The sequence below is a fragment of the Falco biarmicus genome, chromosome Z (genome assembly GCF_023638135.1).
Source record: "Falco biarmicus isolate bFalBia1 chromosome Z, bFalBia1.pri, whole genome shotgun sequence".
In the NCBI taxonomy this organism is placed as follows: Eukaryota; Metazoa; Chordata; class Aves; order Falconiformes; family Falconidae; genus Falco; species Falco biarmicus.
In genome coordinates, this window is record NC_079311.1 from 45,813,174 (window position 1) to 45,837,459 (window position 24,286).

General features: G+C 38.9%; 1 protein-coding gene across 4 annotated transcripts in view; it reads left to right on the plus strand.

The window, feature by feature from the left end:
* Positions 1-24,286, plus strand: part of SMC5 (structural maintenance of chromosomes 5) — a 49,650-nt gene that overhangs the window by 21,916 nt on the left and 3,448 nt on the right. For all 4 annotated transcript variants that reach the window (XM_056324448.1, XM_056324449.1, XM_056324450.1 and 1 more), the window contains 12 exons: positions 734-828; positions 1,029-1,161; positions 3,088-3,261; positions 3,395-3,564; positions 8,141-8,264; positions 11,230-11,352; positions 16,980-17,105; positions 17,804-17,899; positions 18,293-18,397; positions 18,598-18,717; positions 22,632-22,811; positions 22,905-23,000. In XM_056324448.1, the coding sequence (XP_056180423.1) occupies positions 734-828; positions 1,029-1,161; positions 3,088-3,261; positions 3,395-3,564; positions 8,141-8,264; positions 11,230-11,352; positions 16,980-17,105; positions 17,804-17,899; positions 18,293-18,397; positions 18,598-18,717; positions 22,632-22,811; positions 22,905-23,000 (1,542 nt within the window). The remainder of the gene's footprint in view (positions 1-733; positions 829-1,028; positions 1,162-3,087; positions 3,262-3,394; positions 3,565-8,140; positions 8,265-11,229; positions 11,353-16,979; positions 17,106-17,803; positions 17,900-18,292; positions 18,398-18,597; positions 18,718-22,631; positions 22,812-22,904; positions 23,001-24,286) is intronic.

Consider the following 24,286-nt stretch of genomic DNA (forward strand, 5'->3'; position numbering starts at 1 on the left):
ACAATACAATGGTCCAGGCATCAAATCAGGCTTACATTTTCTTAATACTGCTGTTCCCTGGAGCGAAAAGGAGATTGTTCCCTTTGAGAGCCAGACAGATGATGCAGGAGAGAAAAGCCACAGGATACAGCATTAACTATCATAATGCTTCCTGTCCACAGAATAGTGTGATTAATAACAAACTGTCCTGCAATTTTTAAGACCTATCTGCCCTTCACAGAAGCTAGTGATTTTTATTTTTTTAATGTGTGAACAGTAGTGGTGATATTTAAGGTACTGGGGTATTGTCTTGCCTTCATGGTTGTGGAAACCAGTGCAAGGCTCTTTAACCAGGTAACTGGTCTTTCATTTGTATCCTCCATCTTTTCTGCCCTGCTAGGATCAGACTTCTCAGAGCCTCTGTAGCCAGTGGCCTACTGTTATCTGTGCAGAATGGCCATACAGCCTGAAAGAGGCGGTTTCCTTATTACATCAAGCTTACCCGTTTAGATTGAGCTCTTGGCTCTGGACTTTCTTGCTTTTGTTTTCTCTAATGCTTAGTATTTTCAGAGGGTCATTAACTGAGCTTGGCTTTTAGAGAACTTGGTCATGTCTGAGTGGACTTTTCCGGGTTTTCAGAGGTTGTCAGTTTAAAATAATTCTAGTTCTTTGAGTCAAGAATGAATACTTTATTTTCATGTAGTGAATTTTTCTGCTCTTTTTTACAAAATAAACTAATGCAATCTATACTTAGATGCGTGATCATCGGAAACTAAGAGTGAATGCTGTATGCGCGCCTCATGAATCATGTGCTGAAAGCTTACCTTCAAGACCTATTGAAGAATTGCAGTATGTATCAAATTATATCAGTGGGGAATGGTTTTAAATACAGTGTTCTAGTGGTGTTGCTATATATCAGAATTTTCTATGCAAATCAGATTTTCACCAGTTCAGTTCTAGGTTATCAGCTTCTTTCTGACCCATCAGTAACTTCAGCTTGCTTACCTGCCAAATTTTATTTCTAATGCATGCTTTTTTCTCCTCTTCAGCAAATACGGATTTTTCTCATATTTACGAGAGTTATTTGATGCTCCTCGTCCTGTAATGAGTTACCTTTGCTCCCAGTACCATGTTCATGATGTCCCTGTGGGAACAGAGAAGACCAGAAGGCTAACTGAAAGGGTGAGATGTCCTAAACAGTACAAACACACCTGTGGTCTGGAGTCCTATTTTGGAATTTTTTGGCAAGTTAATGTGAAGAAAGCGCAAAACTGCTTTAGCCTTTTATTTGGCCTTCAGAAGTGAGAACAGTTCATTGTACACAAACATATTGCAAGACATTTTAACAAATCCGCTCAATCTAATGCAGTACTCCCCAGGAAGTTAAATATATCTTTCATCTTCATACTGTTCCAAGTCAGTTATTCGAAGTTTTTTTATTATAGTAACTTTAAGTGCTTGAGATATTCTGGGCAAAATTTCAGTCAAAGCTAATAGTATGTGACAGTGCTTACCTGTCATGTTAAAGGAAAAATTATAGAGGCTGGTTTGTTTTGGTGTTTTTCTTGGGTTTGGTTTTTTGTTTTTGTTTTTTTAATGCACTAAGGTGTTCAGTTTCTGGCAAATACAGTTGTATAGCTTCAGTCAGAATTTCTGTGATAAATAGCATAGAAACTTTTTAAATTCCTTGAAATAGGCTAAGAGCTCCCACTAGGACTAATCTCTCTGTCTTAGTCTTTCATGGGTTCTTGCAAGCTTATCATTGCTGGATTATAATGGGTAACACACATGACTATTTTCAGTTTAAGGTCTTGTTCACTTCTCTGTCTGTGCTGAACATCTGCTGTCTATCTTGTACAGAGAGTGAACTCTGAATTCGGAAGACTACTTTGGGCTCTCTGAGAACAGTAAGAGATGCTTTTTTGAGAAACTGAGGGAACATACTGTGCAAATACAGGACAGTTCTTGTTTTGTTGGGATAGCTGTTGCGCTCCCTCTTATCTTCTGTATTTCTGAGGCTCCAAGAATGAGGACAAGGAAGGGAGAAGTGGAGGGAGTCCTAGATGAAAAGCTCTTCTCTTAATTTTTTTTCTAAGCATTTTCATCTTTAAACTGCAGCTCTTCCACCACTTTGTGTTTATCACTTGATGAAGCAGTTTGCCTATAAAATAGGTCTTTACGTCTTGTAAACCAGTCAGATTTATTCTGTAGATAGTACCTCCTTTACAGAGCTCAGTGGGCAACAAGTGAAAAATCACTGGTCTAGGGGCAAAGATGAGATACTATTCTGAATGTATTGCACATGGCATTTTCTCAGTTCAGTTATGTAAAGTTTTTTCTTTGGTTTTATTATTTTTGATTGAGAAATTCTTTGCAACATTTTGTTTCATGCATGCCAGAGAAAGCTTTAGTTTAAAAAGGGACCTATTTCATAGAGCTGAGCATGTAGAGAAAGGACTAGAACTGGAAATGTCGTCAACCAGTCTGAGCTGTAAAGCAAACAGTTTACAGTGTCTAGGAACCAAATCGACAGAATATAGCTGGTACCATCTAAATAAACTGGAAAAAATATTTAGTCAGGTTTATGTTATCCTATGCAGGCTTTTTGACATGAGTCATTAAAAAATAGTATTTTTATACTTTTTCCAATTCTCTCTCCTACAGATACATTTGCTTCAGTGAAATTCATGCATTACAGCTCACCTTATGGTTTCATCTATTAATTGACTTTTGCTTCTTTGGTACACAGTACATTTGCATGTTATTCATCTACAGCAAATACAGTCCTTGTTCATGATGCAGTACAAATAGACACTGGAAAAACCTGTTAATATCTGTAATACCAGAATAATCAGAACATGTTCAATTGTTTATGGTAACATGTTATGCTTGACAGTATCTTAACAGTTCTTTGCTGACCTGTGTGAATTAGAAGCATAATGATGAATTAAACTTAGCATCATCTTTTTGCAATGGCTTATTAACAAGTCAGTGTCTTGTGTAAGCTGAAGTTCTTTACCGTGGATTTTGGCTAGTTTATTCCTTGTTCTGAAAAGCATTGCCATATGTAACGCATTCGTCAGATTATTACTTCTGTGGTTTTTTTAGATCATACAAGAAACCAAACTTCGGCAAATGTACACAGCAGAAGAAAAATACGTGGTTAAAGTATCTGCTTATACAAACCTGACCCTCTCTACTAACACATCTCTGAAGGTGGCACAGTTTCTCAATAGCTCAGTGGATACAGAAGAAAGAAGGCAGCTGGAAAAGCAGCAACAGGTAGGAATTTATTTCTGTGCTGTATATGATGTGAACTACTACCCATTTTATCATGTAATGAGCATAGCCTGTTTGTGTGTGTTAGTATGGTATGTTTGTACTAAAAATGCTAGTGGTATGTGTTCTATTTCAGGATATCATTAACGCATCACAGGCACTGGATGTGCGTTTGACTGCATTGTCTGAGAGAAAAAAACATCTGGAATGCAGAGATAATCAGCTCAGACAACAGAAGAAAGAGCTTTTAGAGAGAGGAAGCAGGAGGAGACAGTTGGAATCAAAAATTGCTGTGAAGTATGATAGGTAGGAAACAAGCTATATTATGTATGAAACACGAACCATTTTAATAGCAAAGGTATTTTGGCTTCCTCTTACTGCAGTGTGCTTTCATCCTTACAAAGTAACCAGTAGTTGAGCATCAGATACAGGGGATACCCAAAGCAAGTGTTTTAAAAATGGAGTACAGTATTTGAGAAAGCATATAATAGAGTTAGTGTTTGAAATTCACTACAATTTTATTAGAGGAAACATTGTGAGATCATTGCACTTGTTTACTCAAATACTACCATAGTCCTGGCCTTGGTAGCACATATCTAGATAATACTCTGACATACATACATATGGTACTAAGTAAGTATGTCAAGGATCCAATTGGATCCTGATGGTCCTCAGTACTTGTCTTAATGTATTTTCTGGTATTGCAGGCTTCCTGCAGTTAGTTCTTATGTTACTGCTTTGTCATAAGGGAGAACCTGGGCATGGTTCAAGAGGCACTTCATTTAAGCTCACATTCCCAGAAAGCAGTGTAGACAAGATTGCCCCAGGCTTCACCTCTCCGCTCATGCAACAGTCCCAGCCAACATTGTACCCTCAAGTACTCCGATGTGTTCTTATACCACCGTAATACTTATTTTCTGAAAGTTACTGCTGGTGCTTATGTGCATGTCTCTTGTGTTATTTACGATGCATTAAACTGAAAAGAGGTTGTTGGGGGAAGGGGGGGTGATGAGGAAGGAAAGAAAAGTAGGTCTGCAGGGTAAGTTAGACCAGAATTAACTGTTGTATAGCCACAGGAGTCCAGGTTGCTGTGAAAAGCAGCAGCTTTCAAGAGTGTGGATGTGAGCTTAGCCTCAAAGCCAAGTTATTACTTTCAGGTTTCTTATTAGGGATACATGTATTGTCACAGTGTTTTACTAGAATACAGAATATGGCTTGAAGGCAGGAGGTGGACCTTTTAACTAAAGAAATACTGATTAAATCCTTCCCTTTGAAAAAATAATTATGCTCTTCCAGTTTTAAATAGTGGTAAGAATCCTGATACAATTACAGAAGAAAATTTCTAACATTCTCATCTGTAATGTGGATGTCTTCTTGAAATATCTGTCTCTACACATAATCCTTGCAGTGAGTGTAACTATTTTCAAATATTCACATTTGTAATTGATAGGAGTATCTAGATAAAATTTTGAAAATAATGTAAAATTACTAGAATGACTTAGGTGGAAAGGGACTTCATGTAGTCTGTAGTCCAAGCTTTTTCTCAAAGCAAGGTCAACACTGAATTCAAACCAGGTTTTCAGGACAGTATCCCACTGCATCTTGAAAGTCTGTGGAGATTGCACAACCTGTTTGGTCATCCTGTTCCACTACTTGACTATCCTTATGAGGAAGAAGAATCTTTCTTGTTTAAGCTTGCCCACTGTCTGTCATCCTTCCATGGTGCGCCTCTTACAGGAGCCTGGTTCCATCCTGTCAGTGGCTTCCTCATGGGAAGGATAGCGGGAGCATTGCTCTTAGGTGCCCCGAAGCTCTGTCTAGTCTAGAGTGAACAAGCTGAGCACCCTCATGCTGTCCTTGCAGGACCTGTGCTGTAGCCCCTGACCATCTTGCTTGCTTTTCTAGTTTGAGGTTTGGGGCAGGGGGCAAAACTGAGTGCAATGCTGAACAGAGGGAAAAACCACTGTACTCCTGCCTGTGCTCCCATTCATACAGCCAAGGGTGCTGGGAGACCTTATTGCTGCCAGGGTGCACTGCTGATTTATGCTTGTTGTCCATCAATATCACAAGTACTTCCCAGCAGAGCTTCTCTGCAACCAGTCTGTCCCAAGCCGGTATTGCTTCCAGACCCACTTTCTTCCCAGAGGCAAGACTCAGACCCTTTGTCCTTGCAGAATGTCACGTACCTTCCATGACCCATTCCTGCAGTCTCAACAGAGCCCTGCAAACGGCAGGCCCCTGGCTGCACCCATGTTAGTCTTTCGAAAATTTAATGGGATTGCCCCCTGTCGGCTCCTCCGTGTCACTGCAGGCATGTTAAACGGCAGGTCCACGTGGATCATCCCGTGGTAGTTACCCTGCTTAATACTGCCCTGGAGGCAGTACACAACAGACTAACCATGACCCTCTGAGCCTGACCATCCTTTTTTTTTTTTTTTTTTTTACCCTGTCTGGTCTTCCCTCCATCCAGACTGTTGTCTTCCAGTTTGAGTACAGCAATATTGTGGGAGACACCAGTGAAAAAGTTAAGGGAGTGGGGTCTGGGGACAGCAGCCTGAAGGGAAGGTGCAGCTGATACAGCTCACAGGTACAACCAGGAGTGAGGCTGAACCAGTCTACCCAGTAGACATGTTCACACAGAGCACATCTGAACAGCATGTATGTACATATTTTCACAGAGACAGCCACACAGCACAGATGGACACCCAGAGCAGCTGGGCAAACACAGCACCAGTGACCTCATCATATTCCTACACTGTCTGAGCAGGATGGGTCTCCCCTAGTGAGATTCCTACACATACATATGGGCAAAGTGGATCCTATCAGCAGCTGGGTCAAGACACTGAGTCTGCACAGTAGCTGCTCCAGGACCTCTGTCTCCTCAGTTGCTGGTACCTGGACATGCAACTCCCAAGGCTGCAGCCTTGCTCTTGTTGCCTGTACATACTGCCTCACTCACTGATGTGCACATACATGCAGAACTGGCTGGGACTCCCTCATTTCCTGGTACCCAACTTGGTGGTCTTGTCCTCAGAGACACACGGGCATAGAAATAGGCAGAGGTAGCCATAACTCCCCTGGTTCCCCCCCAGTAACCAGTACCCCTGTCACCTTAATGTTAAATACATAACATGCCAGCAGATCTTGCCCCTGCAGACAGCAGACTTCATGGTCTCTAGCAACCAGGCTGGACTCTGCTGTTTCCTCCAATAGCCATCTCTTCCCGTGGTCTTATCTGTTGTTACCCACATACCCCCTTAGCTCCCAGGCCACTTGACCTACTTGCCAGCTAGTCTGGCTTGGTCTTTGCTAGGGATCAAATACTCATTTGCACACCTGTATTTGTACCAGGTGCTGGCCCCATGGACACATGGGCCTCTGACCTGTGGTCCCAATCTGGTGGCTATCACTTAAGTTTACTCTGGTCTTTTACCACAGACACAGGCCCTCTTCTCAGACTTTTGAGCTGACTTTTGAGCTGACTTTAGCTGCTTGTACTTCAGACTTTTGTATATACACATGAGTGGTGAATTGAGAGTCCTCCACCCAGGAAAAGAGTGAAAAATCAAACTGGGCATGGCTGGACAAGCATATCAACCAGCAAACTATTTACATGTAACTGTCCCTTTTATCCCCATATCTTTCTGTTTTCCCATACTTGTTCCTCTCTAAGCCACCTAGATCCCTCCCTTTCCCTGCATTTGGTTTCTCCCCGAATATCTAATAGTAACTCCTGCACAGTTGTAAAATGCTTTTCTACTGCACCCCATAATGTCTCCTCTAACCCCAGGACGTTTCAGCTCCCTCAGTCCAGAGTGTGCTGTGGTGTTGACTTAACTTGTTGGGTTTCACACAGGGATACTAGCATGTACTGTACTGAGGACTGTACTAGGACAGGGTGTCATTTCCTCAGAGTCCTTCACTAGGGTTCTTGCTGTCTGCAGTGCCCCTGTATTCCTTGGGGTTTGTGGAGATGAGCATTTCATGGGTTGATGGCTCCTGTGATGGGCCTGGGTAGTCATGGGAGAGTGGTATTTGTTCTTCTCCAATCTACTGTTTTCTCTCCTTTTTGGGTGTGTAGGTGAGCTTTTATTAGATAACCTAACAGAAAGCCTTGCTAAAATTGAGGTAAATGGCAACCACTTGATCTCCTGTCATCTAGTTGTTTTACAATTGGGTTCATCAAGTATGATGTACCCTTGGTAAATGCTTGCTCGTTCTTCCTGATCACCTTCTCCTTTGTGGCCCTAGAATTGTTTTTCAAGGGGACTGGCTGCAAAGCTTTCCCGGGGATCAAAGAATGATTAGTTTCTTGGATCATCCTTTTGGACTGTTTGGTTGTTTTTGAAGATCTGCAGATGCTTTGCAGCTCACTAAACATCATGATTATTTCATACAAAGTTTTTCATAGCTACATGTTTTTGAGAGTTCAAACAAGTGAAAATTCTCGTTTTCTGCAAGAAGGTGAGGACACACATTTTTTTTGTTAGTATGCATAACAAGAATTAAGCAAGCCTCCTGAATTCTCCTATGTTGTATTGTTGCAAGGAACCAGCAGCAGAAGGAAAACCTAAGAAATGTCATCCTTACACTGATATTATATTTTTTTTTTTAATCTGAATTTGAAATTTATGGAAGTGAAGGAGCATGGTTGCTGAGTGATGCCCTTAGCCAAATCAGGGTTTCTTTCATTATGGATGATTCTGTCTTTTGAATTTCTTAGGTTTAAAGTGCATAAATTGGAAATGCCTCTGATGCATTTGTATTATTTACATGTGCAAATTCCTATTCTTGCCAGTTGTTTGTTCATTACCAAGATTAAGAATATTTTTGTGCAATTTATTTTTAATCAGGATTAATCAAATCTTGATTCCTCCCATAGTTTAAGACAGCTGGAACAAGATGCTATCAACCTAGAGAAGGAATTTCAACAAGCAAATGTAAAGATCAAAGAAATAAATATCCAAAAAGTAAGACTTGTTACTGAATTAATGCATCTCATAAAGGTATGTATTTTTAACTTTGTATGTGTTCCACTATTGTGCAAAGCCCAATTCTTGTAACTTAAGTAGGAGTTATGTGACATTTGGATGTGTTACTATAAATGTTTACAAGCTAACCTGTTTCAAGATAAACATCTTTTGAAGCTTTTATGAAATTGAACTTGTTTATCTGTCATTGATATGATTTGTAGATTATTTGCTTGTGTTGATCTAGGCTCTCAGTGACTGAAGTCTTACAATCCATAGTCTGATGCAGTAAATACAGGCATGAACTAGGAATTAACTGTGTAACTATTTCAGCCTGTACATTTTTGGAATACTGTGTAATTCTGTGAATTGTTCCTTCCACCCTAGTTCATAATCTCCCTGTTTTGATTTTTTTGTCGAAAAAAAGAGTAGTCATTAGTCATGTGAAAAATTGACCTGAAACTGTAAAGATTCAGGATTGTGGAAGAGGGCTAGGATAGGAAGAGCACTTAAGTCGCAGGCTCCAACGTCATGAGGTTTTCTTTAACTCAAAAAAGAAAACAGTCTGGAGTTCATTGCTGCTTTACCTTAGCCTGTAAGCCCTAATAATGGGAGCTGCCACAAGGTGAGTTTTCTTAGAGTGTTTTGTCATAACTAAGGAACAAGAAACAGTTATTTTTAGTTCCAAAGGAATCTGCTTGTGCTTCTACGCTCAGCAAGAAATAGTGCCATTCCTGCAAGCACTTCAGTCGTGTATGTTACTCTTTTGCCATGCCTTACTAACGTTGAAATATGTTCTTGCTTACACGCCTAGGGAGTTGAGTATTACCTCTGAAGTGAGGCTGATTTGATTACACTTCAGTTGCTGGTATTTATGTAATAAAGAAAATATTATAAATGGGTGAGCTGTTTCTGCTTGTTGATAGGCATGGATTGCAACAATTGAACTGTTTCAGAGATCACCTTTGGGTCAGCTAGCCAAAGCAAATTTGAAAATGCCAAAGAATGGCAAGAAGACCTGAATGAACATCTGCCATGTTAAAAAGGTCTGCTTAGACTGCAGATTACTTCACAGAACTTGCACAGATAGTAACAGTACTGAAAAGTAACGCTTCTCTAAATTTGTGCAAATGCTGTGTATTTAAAACAGGAATTTCTAGAATATGCTTTTGATTTTTTTGTATTTGATGCCCATTTCCCAGTACATAAACTGTCCAAGTGCTGTAAAGTGCAGCCAGAGTTGTTCACTGACTGCTGAATGACCTGCCTGAAGGACTGTCTTAATCTCTTTCTCACCCAGTGGATTGACGCATACTGTGTATTTCTTAGTATACCAGGGGTGTATGGAAGGATGGATGGTATTTCCCTGAAATAGTTACTGATTACAAAAGGGATTTATTTTGGTTGTGGATCAGCTTAATTTTCACACTCTGTGTGCTGTAGGAAATACTTGTTATTATATACTGAAGAGAAGAAAATGGCCTGATGAAAGAAAGGTGTTTCATCAAAATTGTTGAAATCCATAGACATCTCTCTAGTCATCTCCAAACCAAGCTTTATGAATGTTTCTAAGTTTAAGGGAGTCTTTGTACTTTCTTCAAGGGGCTTTGTATGTACACTAGCTGTAGGCTATTAAAATGATAACTTAAAGTAGTTTTATGTTCATACATATGCACTTCTGCCACAAGGAAATTTAAAACATGTATGGGATTTTTGTGTGCTTGCATGGTGGCAACATGATCTATTTTTCTAAGAGTTCTGGGGCTTGCGTGGAACAGCCAGCTGCAGTGACAGGCTGCATGTATATTTACACAAGTACACAAGGCAGACTGTACCTGACACATACCTATAATACATCAATACTTCACAGCCAGTTGACAGAAACAGCATTGTTCTACTGTTTCAGATTCTGGCAGTGCTTTTGCAGGTAGTTCTCTTTGTGCTCTTGTCTTTGAATAATCTTAACTCTTTCCGTTGTTCATCTCCTTTTGTTACAACTTCTCTTTTTTCAGTTTACTTCTCTGATAATTGTTTTTAAACTGTTTTAAGTGGATTGGAAATGAATAAACTTATTCCTATGTCCAAGTTCACACTGTAGAAACCTTGTGTTGAAATGACAAATAGTAAAGATCTCAGACCTTGACTGACTATTGTGGTCAGAAGCTAACACTCTCAAAACTCCATCCTGCAGGTTCTCTAGGTCTACAGTTGGAACCTTGTCCTCTCTTTCATTAGGAGAGGATTCCTTTGTAATTTTATGCTGATCATTTAAAAAAAAAAAAATAAAATGGTAAACTGGTGTTCTCAATGCCCCATAAATCAAGATTTGAAGCTACCCTTCACACAGTCAAGAATATATTACTGGTTTTGAAACCTCTGGACCATTCCTGAGCTGACTCATTTAACAAAGCAAACATTTTAATTTCAAAGTTAGCAAACCACATTCTGGAGATCACTAAAGCCTCTTACAAAACTTCCAAAATAGAGCCTCCTTTTGTTGGCATATGCTGCTCCAGTTAAGACACAAGACACTGAAGTCACTCTATATCCGGTCAGTCCTTTTGCATTGTCAGGGAGAGAGCATATCTGATGTGTTTATTTTCTAACCTTTTCCTACTGTGTCACACACAGATCCAAATCTGTTGGATTCTGTCTCTGAGAAACAATTGAGATGGCTTTGTCTTTTCTCACATTTCACATGTGAGTATATGGCATAGGGAAAGAGAATGTGCTTTTTTGGTGCAAAATAGTTTTGTTGCAAGTGGTATGTATACACTTACAAATTAAAAGTACATGAGGACTATGTATCTTGAAGAGCCTGGGTCACCAGTAAGTCACCTCTCTTTTTCATGGAATTACAGCAGTGTTGAAGAGCTGAACACAGTGTGAAATCATATGCAATGACTAAGAAAAATTGATAGTTCCTAAAGCCTGTTAGTGATTATATTAGTTCTGAGTCTCTTGTGGAAAAAAAAATTACATTTTCTGTTTTTCTATGTAGAATTGCGTATCACTGAACATCCTCAAAGTAGATTTGGCTCTTCAGAGCGCTACAGTGGCTGCTGAGAAGAACAGACTGGAATTGGAGTATAAAGCAGCAAGTGTACAGCTAAAAGCTGCAGAGGTAAATATTTCTATGAATACTGGGATATCTACTATGAAAACATTTTCTGTGGAAGACTTTATGGTGTAGAAAAGGATGCTTCTTTGTATTTGTTTAGAAATGGGTATTAGTATGGCTAAATGTCTAGCCTTGATTTCATAGTTGTGACTTCAGCCTCTTCATTTAAAGCTGAATAGGAGCTTTGTCTTCCTCAATTAAGGCAGCTAAGCTTCTATGACAATGTACTGAACAGTCATCATGTCCTGGATCTCTTTATTATAACGCATAGTTTGTGTAAAAAGGCTTGCTGTTGTTTGGAAGTATTTTTTCTTCTGACTGTTGTAGGCAAGTATCCCCAACCCACATGGAGATGCAAGCACAGGATGAACCAAAAAATACTGTATCAGAGTAGAGCAGAGCTGGCTTACCTTTCTTTCATAGCTTATTTTCTCGTACTGTCATTAAATGCCTTTTTGGAGGACAGAAAGGAGGATAAATGATCCTTCTATTGATGGTATTAGGAAGCTACACTGTGTTCAGGTAAAAAGACAGACAGAGGAATTAGTTTCACAAATACTCTTTTCTAAAAGCAGAGGATGCTGTAACCTCTCATGGGTTGGTGCATAGAGGTCAATTTTTATATTTGTGCAGTAGTACAGTCTTTCTATGTACTGTGGAAAAGAACTGTCAAAGTACAGGATGGTAAGCTTTTTTCCAAATCTTGCAATCGAAGTACAGGATGGTAAGCTTTTTTCCTTGTCTTGCAAGAGTCAGATTAACTATAACCTACTGCTAATTCAATTTGATCCACAAAAAACCCAAATGGAAACCAGTTCAAAGGGTAGGTGATAGATAGATACACACTTCCAAAAGAATGACTTTGGCATCTATTTAGAAAACCATTTAAGGTTATAGGTATCATCACTTACTTTTTGCTTCTCTTATGAGGTTCTCCTCTTCCTAGTTTTCCTGTATCTTAAGACAGAGACAAGTCAAGCATGATACTTGGAAAATCACTGTTGCATCAGTTCTCTCATGTGATGCAGCTGTTGTTTAGACTTTATAAAAATCCAGTGCAAATAGCTTCATTGTTGGAGCTCAGTAAGGAGTAAGAATGTTATTACAAAGCCATGAGCCTCATGGGAGTAGTGTGTATCATCACTGGGAAGTTTATTTAATGTCTTTAGTTCTGTCTGTCCCCATCTTGTTCATCATTTGTAGCATAGCTTGGACTGGTGCATAGGTAGATGACTGGTCAGATCAGTAGACAGGACTTACAAGGTAAATGTGATAATTCTCGGTTAAACAAAAATTGGCTCCTTCGCTAGTGAAGAGGTGCCTGAGTCAGCTCTGGTCCCATTAGGCGTCATTACTGGGTTGTATTCAACCACGTAAGTAGAGGAAATCATATCAGATCTTGTATTTTGGATGGTGGTTCTAGAAACATTAAAACAGGGCAGGGGGGGAAAGAAATCATTAATTCCAGTGATGAGAATTTTGAGAAGTTTGACTGCTCTGGAGGAAAACTCTTCTGAGTATTCAAGTGTAGCTTAAGTTTTCACATACAGCGAAGTCTAAAGCCGTGCTTTCTGTATACTGCATGCTGAATTACGTCTTTAGCCCCTTTTTATCAAAGTTCTGTTTCCTGTGTTGCCCTGTGAATGATGTGTGTTGTACACTGTGGCTTATTTCTTACCTTCTGCCTAAAGAGATGTACTTTCATGGGAAAAACTCAGTATTGGCTTCATCTCAAATTAAGTGTTATTTGAAATAGTATGTTTAAATTGGCCTTTCCCTCCAACTTCTTAGTGGCTTTGGCTGTGATAATTTTTTTTCTACAGCAGTACTGTGTTATGGTAGTCTTGCTCCAAAGCTGCCCATGAGGATGCCATCACAACACTTTGAGGAAGTGCTGTCTTGCAGACAGGTGCTCCATAAAATGAATAAACCTGCAAAAAGGAGGAAGCCAAACAAGTAGAAATAAGTATGTCGTACAAAAGCTGTGTAGTGAACTAAATCAGAGCCTCAGCGTTACAGCTATAGGACCATTAATTCTCTAATCATCAGACATTTCTGTAGGTCATGTGCTGGTTGTCATGCATTCATTGAAATTGGATTGGTGGGCCACAGGAGCCACAAAACTATGTTAATACTTAGTACTTACTCATGGTGTTTGTCTGCCAGGCAATCCTGAGTTTTTATAATACCTGGTATCTGATTAAGATCAGAAGCAAACACAAATTCCGCTGAGTACATCTAAGAGAAGACCACATGTTCCTTTTGTGAGGTATTGGCACTGGGTTACTGTGGAGAGAGCCGCATGTTTGTTGCTTTATGATGTGGTTTATTGAACTACTTAGGTAGAAAGACAAAAAAAGTAACATGTTTTTGAATAAGTTGTTAGCAACAACAGATTTCAGGTTGTATTTTGTCATTGCAGTTCAAGTAGGAACCTTAGCATTATTTTAACAACTCCTTGTATTTAATTTATTTGATGAGCCTAAGAAGCAAATCTGTTTGTGACCCATACTGAACATTAGGGAGGATCATTAGCCCCATCTGGTCATTGGATAACTGGCACAGTTGCCTGCATGTTTATGATGGTTGTTTGAAAGAGTCTAATTGTCTTGCTTTGATAGCTTGCTAGTTTTCAGGTTCATATTTTTCTATATACAAATTTCCAAGCTTCAAATAATTAAATCATGTCACCTAGCATGCAAATACAAATTTGTAAGAAAACATTGGCTACTGGTAACTATATTTTCTTTAAACAGCTGCTTCTTCACAACTTCCGCAAAATCAGTTGCAGTACTGATGAGCACAACAGAAAACAAATTGTTTGTGCATACAGAATATAATTGATTTCTGCTCTTTGGTAGATGCCTTTCAGGACGCTGTAATCACAGCCCTGCACAAGTACAGAACTTTCCTTAAGAATCCCAGATAAAGCTCTTTCTGCGTTGGTTCTTAGGCTGTTGGCTGAAACAAATGATAAAGTTCTGTTTGGGCTATGATTTTTCATGGTGGCATCTCTGTACAAGACTAATTCTTTCTAGTTAAGAGTTACTTTTCTATCTAGATGGTTTTATTGGGTCATCTTCAGGAAATCAAGAGGAACCTTGACATTGCCATGTACTTTTGATTGTCTGGAAGGGAGAAGGAATCAAAACTTTTGTATTTTTATCTATTTATATTTGTCTACTTTTATCTAGCATGTGGCCATGATAATCAACTGGCAAAGCTGAATGAAAACTGGCATTACCTTTTTTAACTGTCAGTACATTTACTTTAATACATGCTTCGTAACCACATCAAATATCTCTTGCTTCCCAGTCTTCCTGTTGAATGCTGAGGTTTTCCTCTGTCCAAACATGTATTTTCCATTTCACACCCTGAAGAATTTCACTTGCCTTAGTCTCGAGTCAGGCATATTCAATGTTGAATCTATTTCAGTGCTTAGAGACCAACTCAAAATCTGGTTTCAAGCAGCTCTGCAGAGTTTTAAGTGGGAGTTTTACGTACATTTGAGAGATGGGATTCCCCACTTAAGATGATTCAGAATTGACCTTGGCTCTGGAAATGGTCAAACACATGGGTATAAAATTGATGTTTCTTGTATAAAAAGTATGGGTGTGTTGCCTTTCCCTGGATCCTTTGCCTTTGTTATCATGAGGTCAAACACATCTCGGATGAAGCCAGTTGGCTTTTAGAGTTCTGGGATCCAAACTACAGCCCAGTTTTAACTTCCTAAATTTCCCTGAAAAATTTTTTTTATTTAATCTATTACAGGGCATATGCAGATATGTAATGGAATGTAAGTGTTGTGGTGTACGGTTTTATTTGTGCTGATTCAGAATGTAGAAGTTCTTGGCTGTAACCAAAAGGAAGGGCCACCCTCCACTTACTGCTGTTTTATCTGTATAGCTCTGATGCCAGTGTTTCTTGCCCACCACGTGACATTTCTGTCCTCCAGAATTCACTTTATGAAGTGGAGGAGGGGAAATCTAAAAAAGGCCTTTCTTTTTTTTTTAACCTTACCTTCATGAAAATGTTAACACAGTGCAGAAAAATATGTTTACGGTGTGTTTGTGAAGATTGTGAAATGCTTACTCTAATGCAAAATCTATTTCCTAATGCTTGGTGGAGGGAAGGAAGAACAGGGGGTTTGAGTTGATATATGCTGTGGAGAACAGCAGCCCTAATTCTTGAGTGAGTGTAGGAACCGCAGATGGTCAATCATGATCGTATCTGTTACTAAATACACAGAAGCAGTAGTAAAGATTGATTAAATTGCCAGAAGCTAATGTGATTTGCCATCAGTGCCTGTGTCCTGTCTTTTAAAAATGAGGAATAAATATTTATCTCGCTGTATAATCTCCAAAGAACACTTTGAGATTTTTTTGCCACTGGAGGGCTCCCATATTTAACTGAAGTACACGACAATAAAAGTTGGGAAATAAAGCTCTCCCAAGTCTACGAACAGAACTGAACTTTCCAAACTGTTAGAAATAAGTTTTGAAGCAAAATACTGTGCATATGAACTTTGAGTTAGGATTTTGTGCCTCTGAAAAAAGTGAAACCAGTATATATTCCTGTAGTTAAAAAGACAGATAGCGCGTGTAATCACTGAGTAAACGTATAGTAAAATAGCTTGGATTAAAAGTTCCAGTATCTTGAGATGTACTCCTTTTCACTTTTAAGTGGTTGGCAGCTCCCAGCCATCTGCAGTTGGGTTTTCACCTGAGCTGGGAGACAGCATCAAACAGTTACTCCCAAGCACTGCCAGCTCGGCATTTGGAGGCAGTTGGCCTGTGGTAGGGACCATATTGAGATTTCTGGGGGCAGAGGGGAAGAGATGCTTAAGGCTTTCCAAATTTATTGCCTGAATACTACTTATTTGAGGTAATCTTTAGCTTAGTGTTTTATGACGTTGTCATATTTTGTGTGTCATATTTTAACTACTGTTGTAGTAACATAGCATTGTAAAAGTGATAGGGCTGGGTTGGCCACTTTACCTGTAGTATAAATTCCAAGAGTTTAGCCTTGACATCACTGTTCAAAACCAGAAACTGTATCTGCTTTTCACTTTTCAGCACTAGTTTAAAAGTTATGTGTGGTTCTGTTCTGTTCTTTGCTGACTGTGTTACTGAGGTAGTATATGAAACAGAAAAAGATGTACTTCTGATTGTATAATGATGTTTACTCTGTAAAATTTCAGCAAAAATGCCATTCAGTATACATCATGTCCACCATGTTATCCCAAGCAGATAAATGCAGCTAAATGGGAGCTAATAAAAAATAAGGCTTAAAGTAGTTGTGTTTTGGCTTATAGGGAATTTCCTGTAAAACAGTCTTTATTTTGAGATGTATATTGAATCTACGTGAGCGTGTCTGGTTGAGAGAAAATAAATTTAGCTATATTACAAGAGCATGTTTTTGATCAGTTTACCTTGGCATCTGTTGACTTTGAGAAGAGAGGCAGAATGAGTTCTGTATGCTGAAACAAAGATTTTTCAGTCTTTAACCAGTCTAATTTCACCTACATTCTCCGATCCAAATGTTGTTTGTTGTCAGTGTGCTAGTGTCACCTCTGGAGGTTTATAATAAAGTAAAAGAAAAAGAACGTATTTTCTTATCTTTTCTAACAGCAACGGTTTAATGAACTGGATGATAGGAAGCGAATTCTTACAAAGAACTGCAAGGAGTTGCTGAAAAAAGCTGAGTACATCTGCAAACTGACTCCAGATCAACATCTTCCAAAGGAATTTCAAACTGTATGTACAAACCCAAATCTCTACATATGTCTTAAATTTTGGGTAGTGTATACCATTCTAACTTCTCCAGCAAAGAATGTTATGTAATCTATGTATGTATGTGTGTATATATATATATGTATATATGTAGAAGGCTACCAGTAAAGGATCATGTGTACTTCTTAGTTTTGACTCCTACATTGTCATCCTTCGAAGTACCTTTAAGTAGTGATGGACCATGGTCTATCACTTTGTTCTGTGCACAGAGGAGAGAAAATTTGGAATTCCAATTAAAATACATAGCCTTGTGTTCACAGAAATAGAGGCCATATTTTTCTAGCTTCTTGCTCTAATGGAGCAACACAAAAGAACTGAAATCTGGGTATGCCTACTTACCTGGAGGTCTTCCCAGCCTCTGAAAGTATTTGCATGGCTTAACTAGAATAGCCCCTGCCTTATACCAAGTCTGTGGGCATCTGTACCTTCACAAAGTAGGCAGCTAAGGACCAATTTATTGTGTATTTTTGTTATGTAGTAGCACTTGTAGCCTTCTTTCTCTGTTGGAATAGTTTGTGAGGGAATCTTGCAGAGTTAAATTTTGAATACGTGACATCCCAATTAAAAGTAATAGAATGTTTACGGCTTATTTGGTTTCTTTTCAGCAAGCGTGAGTCCTTCATTAGCATTGCTGTGTAACACATGCATCCTTTCTCATGTAGGCTTTTCAGGCTCTTCCCAGCACACTGGAGGAAATTGATGCTTTTCTGAATGAAGAGAAAACCAGAGCCTCCTGTTTCACAGGCCTGAACGCTTCAGTATGTTCACTGCTTCACTCTGCCCTCCCTTCCTTCCCGTTCACCCATATTGTACTTGCTTCCCACTCTGTGCTAGATCTCTTGGTATAATAAGCTAGACAGCAGGAACAATGTGCAGTAAATGCCAGATTCTGCATCTATTGGAATTTTAAGTAGGTTCTTCCAAAAGAACAGTGTGTTCTGTGCCTTTTAACAGGGGAAAAAAAGTTGCAGTAACCTGAAGGAAGCAATGCTTTACAGTTTCTTTTCTTTAAAGCTAGAACCGTATCTCTTTTGGTGTGCAGTGCAATAATCTATATAATTGTGTTTGAACAGAATCAGTACAGTGAGATTTTTACAGTCAAGGTTAGAATTGGCAAACATTTTGTTGACTGCTTATTTTTATTCTGGCAGGTTGTTGAAGAATACAATAGAGAGACACAAGAAGCACAGCAGTTGACGGAATATCTAGAGGAAAAGAAAAATGAATTGGATAATTATAAGCGAAACATTTCACAGGTAATTGAAATTATCACTTCTGTATCAGTATATTCTTATTCAAATAGAATGTACATACAGAAATAAAGGGTTTCCAAGTTGCCTGGAGTCTAAACTGAGATGTTAGCTTATGTAATTACATAATTTTTGAATTTAAATGCTATTTCTAAGGGAAAATTCAGTTACCAAAAGTGGTTTTACCTGGATATGTCTCCTTGTAGGTCAAAGAAAAGTGGCTAAACCCCTTGAAAAAGCTGATTGAGCAAATTAATGTGAAGTTCAGTAGCTTCTTTAGTTCTATGCAGTGTGTTGGTGAAGTTGATCTTCATGTGGAAAACGAGGTAAGATTTATTTTTCCTATGTAAAAATAACATCTTCTGCTTGTATATTGCTAAAGAAAAAATAAGTTATTTGGATTGTAGGAAAGATGTTATTTTTTAAAAAGTAACAAACTTTTACTGATGAACACACTTCCTTCATGTTAGTACTCTGATTAAAGGGAATAGAGCCTTTGTCTAGATGCATAGGACTTCAACTCGTTGACTTTTGGAAGCTTGTTGCAACTTACAGAACTCAGTTAGAAGCATTGTATTTACTTTAACTCAGATTCATTAAGTTACTGATTTAATTCTACATTTTTGGCTATTTGTGCTATTCTGTTATCATTTAGTGCTAAATCTACTATTATTAGGTATTATATTGGTTTGGCTCTACAGGTAGTTTCTATTTGAGTCTGCTGGCATTTTGTCTGTTTCAGAAGTAGCAATCCTTTGGCACAGTCTGTTATGCCCTCAGTAACATTTATAGTCAGGGTTTACCTGTGATGAAGAACTTAAACCCTCGATAGTACCTTGAGGAGAAATATTCAGTGCAGTGGGCTGCAGAGAAATTGGGTGTTTTGTTTTAAATTGATCTCTCTAATGATGAGTTTACGACTCATGTGTAATGCATAGACTCCACAATAGTGAAAGCTGACACAAACATTTTTTCCTGTTGTAAATTACTCGAGCAACTTTTCTTAAAATATTTAAAATGTTAATTATTATCTGGGGCAGAGTAGTGACTGACAAGGCTCTCCACATGAACGGCTTAAAAGTGTTTACATAGAAACGAGTATTATGAGACAGTAGGACATTAAAACATGGATTTTTCAGTTCTTTTGATAGTGAAGTCAGATCTATATTACACAAATATCTCTCTTATCTAAAAGTCAGTTGGGAGGGAGTACACAAGAACAGTAAAGCAATTTAAAAGCAAAGGGAGTCTGGACTGTTTTTCTGAGTATGTTCTTTGGAAGGTCTTGCTTTTGTTTTGCAAAGATGGCAAAAATAGTCTGAGGTTAGCTAGTGGTACTGGGCCGATAACTAAAACTTTTTCCTCAAGACATCAACACCTATAATACAGAGATGGATAATCTGTTGTGGAGCTTGTGTTCCTTACCCTTCTTCTTTGTAGGAGACTCTTTTGCTGTGACCTGTAAATATCAAAAGAGAGATGCCTGAGGCAGAATTGTGTGTGTTAGAAATATTCCTGTGATACTGAAGTTCAAGCCTCTAGTGTGCCCTCAGGGGACCTTGAGATCCAATGATGTCTTTGGTGATACTACCTACTGTGTGAAATGCTTTACTAGGTTCTTCCTTGACATCCTAGCAGAAACCTCAGTGAACATTCTGATGTTCCTTGGTAGCACTTGGTAACCAGAATTCAGGGTGCTAGCAGTGGTAGCACTCACCTTCCTTGATTTCCCACAGAGAGTTTTGAGCATCGTTCTTGACAGGTCCTGGAACATCTGTCAGTTATATGAATTGGCATTCCCAGTAGTCTGGCAATAAAGGCCAAGAGGCCTTAGGTCCTGGTTTTTATTTCTCCTTATAAGAAGTTGTTGTGTTCTTGATGTCCCACAGTTGCACCACCTTCCAAGGAGTATAGCAAAAGATCTGCAAGTATCTGTTAGAAGAAACAGGAGCGAGGTTGTGAACTTAAGGATTTATTATTTCACTTCACTATGCTGAAGTGTTCCTGATCTTAAGCCAGACAGATTGTGGGTCTGTTGAGATTGCTACCTGATTGTCAGGATCAAATCCTACTAAAATGGAGAAAGTTCATCAATGCTATGATGCTGTTATCTTTGCTGATTAGTAGAATGTTTTATTAGCTGCCCTCAGCAAAATACAACCTCCAGAAGGCTTAGTGAAGGAACATTCATTTGTTTTGAAAGCAGGCCCCATGATATTCCTTCTGAGGCTCCTGATTATCACTCATGGCTATCAAACTGCAATCTACAAATCCAATAGGCTTAATTATTCTTCTGATAAGCTGCATTAAATGCCAAAGAACAAATTTCTTCCATAGTGGGGGAGAATGAAATGGTAACCAAAAGCAGCTTGCAAATAGTTCTATTTGCATTAAGCGTTGCTTTGTTCCTCGCATAGCGCTCCTTCTCAAGGCAGGTCATCAGTGTCTTTGAAGTGCCAGCCCATTGCTAACTGGGAAAACGTCAAGGGTGAGAAGGGTGACCTGTGTCCAAAATTGGAAAAAGGTGGAACTTAGCAAATGTGTTTATAACTATGTCAGGTCTCCTTCATTCTCTCCTGAAGTGTGTATGCATTTGCTTCAGCCTCAAGAATTCACAGTTCAATGTTCTATAATACTAGTAAATCAGAAGCACCAGAGGTTTGTAGTACATGGAAGTAAATAGCAGTGTAAGACCTTAGGCTTTTCAGTCCTGAGGATCTTTGTCTGCCTGCAGGTGTAGTAAAACAGGAACACCAAAAGGTGACTTGTTCTTCTGATTTAGCAGATCAGCTGATCTGCTAAATCAGATCTGAGAGGATTTGATATATCTTCTCCAATATTAGATGCTGTCTGGTATGTGCATTACTCATCCCAAAGCAGGATCTGAAGGTAGCGAAGAAGCTGAAAATTGTTCCTACAGACTTGGAAGTTTCTTAAGGCAGTCTTAAGACTAAGATTTGTTAATTTTTATTATAAATATTATATATTAATTATTAATTTATTATTATTATGAAGGCTTATTTGCTTCATGGTGGCTTTTAGACCTTGTTGTTCTTCAGAAACGCAAGCCCTGCAGTGGTACTCTGCTCTGCCAGGTCATATGCCTTTAATGACTGTGATGTGTGGCAATCTGAACCAAACTGGCATGTGCCAGCTTCTTCTTTGGTCCTTCATTGTCTTTTTGCCACAACTGTCCCTTCTAAATCAAGAAGTATTCTGTGAGTACCCATCAGCAATCATCTCCATTCCTTTCTTCTACACTGAGATTTGCAATTGTGTTATCAGAAGAATGTGATTCAGTGACCTCCAAGTGCAGGATTTACGTTTCCACAGTGAATATGCATAGACCTGCAACTCCTGTTCCTGAAACTTTTGAATCTACCCTGTAGCTCTCATTAACTTCATAGATGCATATAAAGATTGTGTCTCATGCAGGCAAAATGGTAAACAATCAGTATGGGCTTTCTACACTGGGGATTGCCTTGCCATTCCTGCACTGAGTTCCCCTGAACTTCAGAAATATTAGCAAGCATTCCGAAAGGTATTTTTCCTCAAATCATGAATGTATTTCCTTGCATGGACCTTCTTTTGAACCCCATCTGTAATCCCCACACCTATGCATCATTGACTCAGACTGCTGACAAGTGTCACTTTTCTGTTAGAGGCAGCCAGGGTCAGAATCCTTGTGTGTGGTTTTCCTGAAAGAATATGAAATCAAAAATGCTGTCATGGTGGATTTTGCAGGGGCTTCATATCTCAATCTGCTAGTGGAGGAAATGTTTACTATTTAGTTAGACTGTTTGCTCTTGAAGAGGTTCAGATGGGATCTTAACCTACACACCACCCTGTCATCCCACTGTTCAAGCTGATAGCGTCATCTACCCTTGTGCATTTTTTACAATGAATGAGATTTGTAGGGGCATTGCATTCTGCTTTTTCTAGCTAAGAATTTTTTTTCTTGTCAATGTTCTTAATATGTATGAAATCTTTCTTACCAGGGATTCAGAAATTAAGAAATCATTGTCATGGGTGTGGTATTGAAAATCCTCTATCTTACAAGGAAAGATAAAGAGTTAAGGAAAATATATGCAATAGAATTAATGTATTGATACTAAGTTAAACCTGAGTAATTTGTAGACCCCTGTAGAACATTTGACATAAGTTTACTTTAATTTGCATGTCGTTACCAAGTAAGCTGTAGTACAGAGAAACTGAGTGTAACAAGTACTGGCTTTTATAGGAGGAGTACGACAAGTATGGGATTCGCATTAGAGTAAAATTCCACAGGAGCACTGAGCTTCATGAACTGACTGCATATCATCAGAGTGGAGGTGAGAGAAGTGTTTCCACTATGTTGTACCTGATGGCTCTGCAGGAATTCAACAAATGTCCCTTCAGGGTTGTAGATGAAATCAATCAGGTGAGGATCAAGTCCAGTACATAACCTCTTAACTATACAGATGCTTATGACATAGCAGAGAGAAGAAACTCTTTTCTTTTTTTTTTCTTTTAGGGAATGGATCCAATGAACGAGAGAAGAGTTTTTGAAATGGTTGTGAAAACTGCTTGTAAAGAAAGCACGTCTCAGTACTTCTTTATTACACCAAAGGTGCGTGGTGGAAAATGAAACTACAAGTTTAATGTGTAGGAGAGTTGAGTTTTGTGTGATAATATCCCTGTAAACACTGTATAACCTATCTGTGTTTTACCTAAGAACTTCATATTAAAAGATAACTGAGAGGATTTGTCCATTTTAAGGACAGTCCTGGGAAGAATTCAGACAGTTTATACCAAGGCACATCTCATCATGAACACATTCTGAAATTGTGGCCTCTGTGGAAGCATCACAGGTTAACCACCAGTGGACAGGGATATCATGTAAGAAGGCTGCCAAATGTAATGCCTCTAGCCCATACAGAATTGGGATTGTAGCAGGGACTGATCGCCAAACAAGTTATATAGTGATACTGGAACAGGCTAGTGCTGCTGATGTTGCAAGAATTAGAGGAATCCCATATTAATGGAGGAAAACTATTCGACTAATAATCTGAGAAGGTTAGAAAAGGTCAGTGCTATGCTCCGTGGAGAATGGCTTGAAGAGGACTTCCTAGTTCAGAATGGCCAGTGCTTAATTGTGCTCTTCTGTTATTGATTAGGTAATGTGGTGGTGTGATGCTATGGCTTGAAAGGACTAGTAAATAGAGTGGCTGCTCACCTGCACGTTTAACAGAGGCTAGTGTTATGCTCAACTTGATCTGAGATCAAACCAGTCAACATTACTTGTACACCAAGGAGTCAAGCATTCAGTAATGGGCTGTACAGTTTTTAAGATACCAGTTCTTCTGCATCCTGTACTTCACTGTGGTTTAGAAAATCTTGCTGGTATGTGCTATTCTTTTTTGTAAATAGCAGTTGAAGCACCTGAGAAAAGCCACCTACTGCATTTACCTGACTGAAAGTAGGAGGAAAGTGATGCTTGCTGTTCCTTCTGATCTTGCAGTATACTTACCTCTGCACAGTTTGGTGGTGTCCTGGCCCCATTACTTTTTTTTTTTCTGCGTTATCCTTTCATCATCTTATAGTTTCTCTCCTTACTGGATCTGCTTTTCTGTGCTCTCTCCTGCTTTCAGAAATGAGTGGTTTGGATGTTGAAAGGACAGAGATGGCTCTACTAACTTTAAAGCTTCCCACATATAAGGAACTATAGAAGATGACTGTTTAGGGTTCAGAGTTTGTTTAAAAAGTTGTGCTTATTCTTAAATTGCTAAGAATACAGAAGGGGGAAAACTGAGTGTACAGAACTAACCAGAAATGTTGGAGTAAAAAGGAGAAAGCAAAAGTAAGAAACTTCAGAGCTTTAAAAACAAAAATCCATTTAACATCATGGTAAGAGAA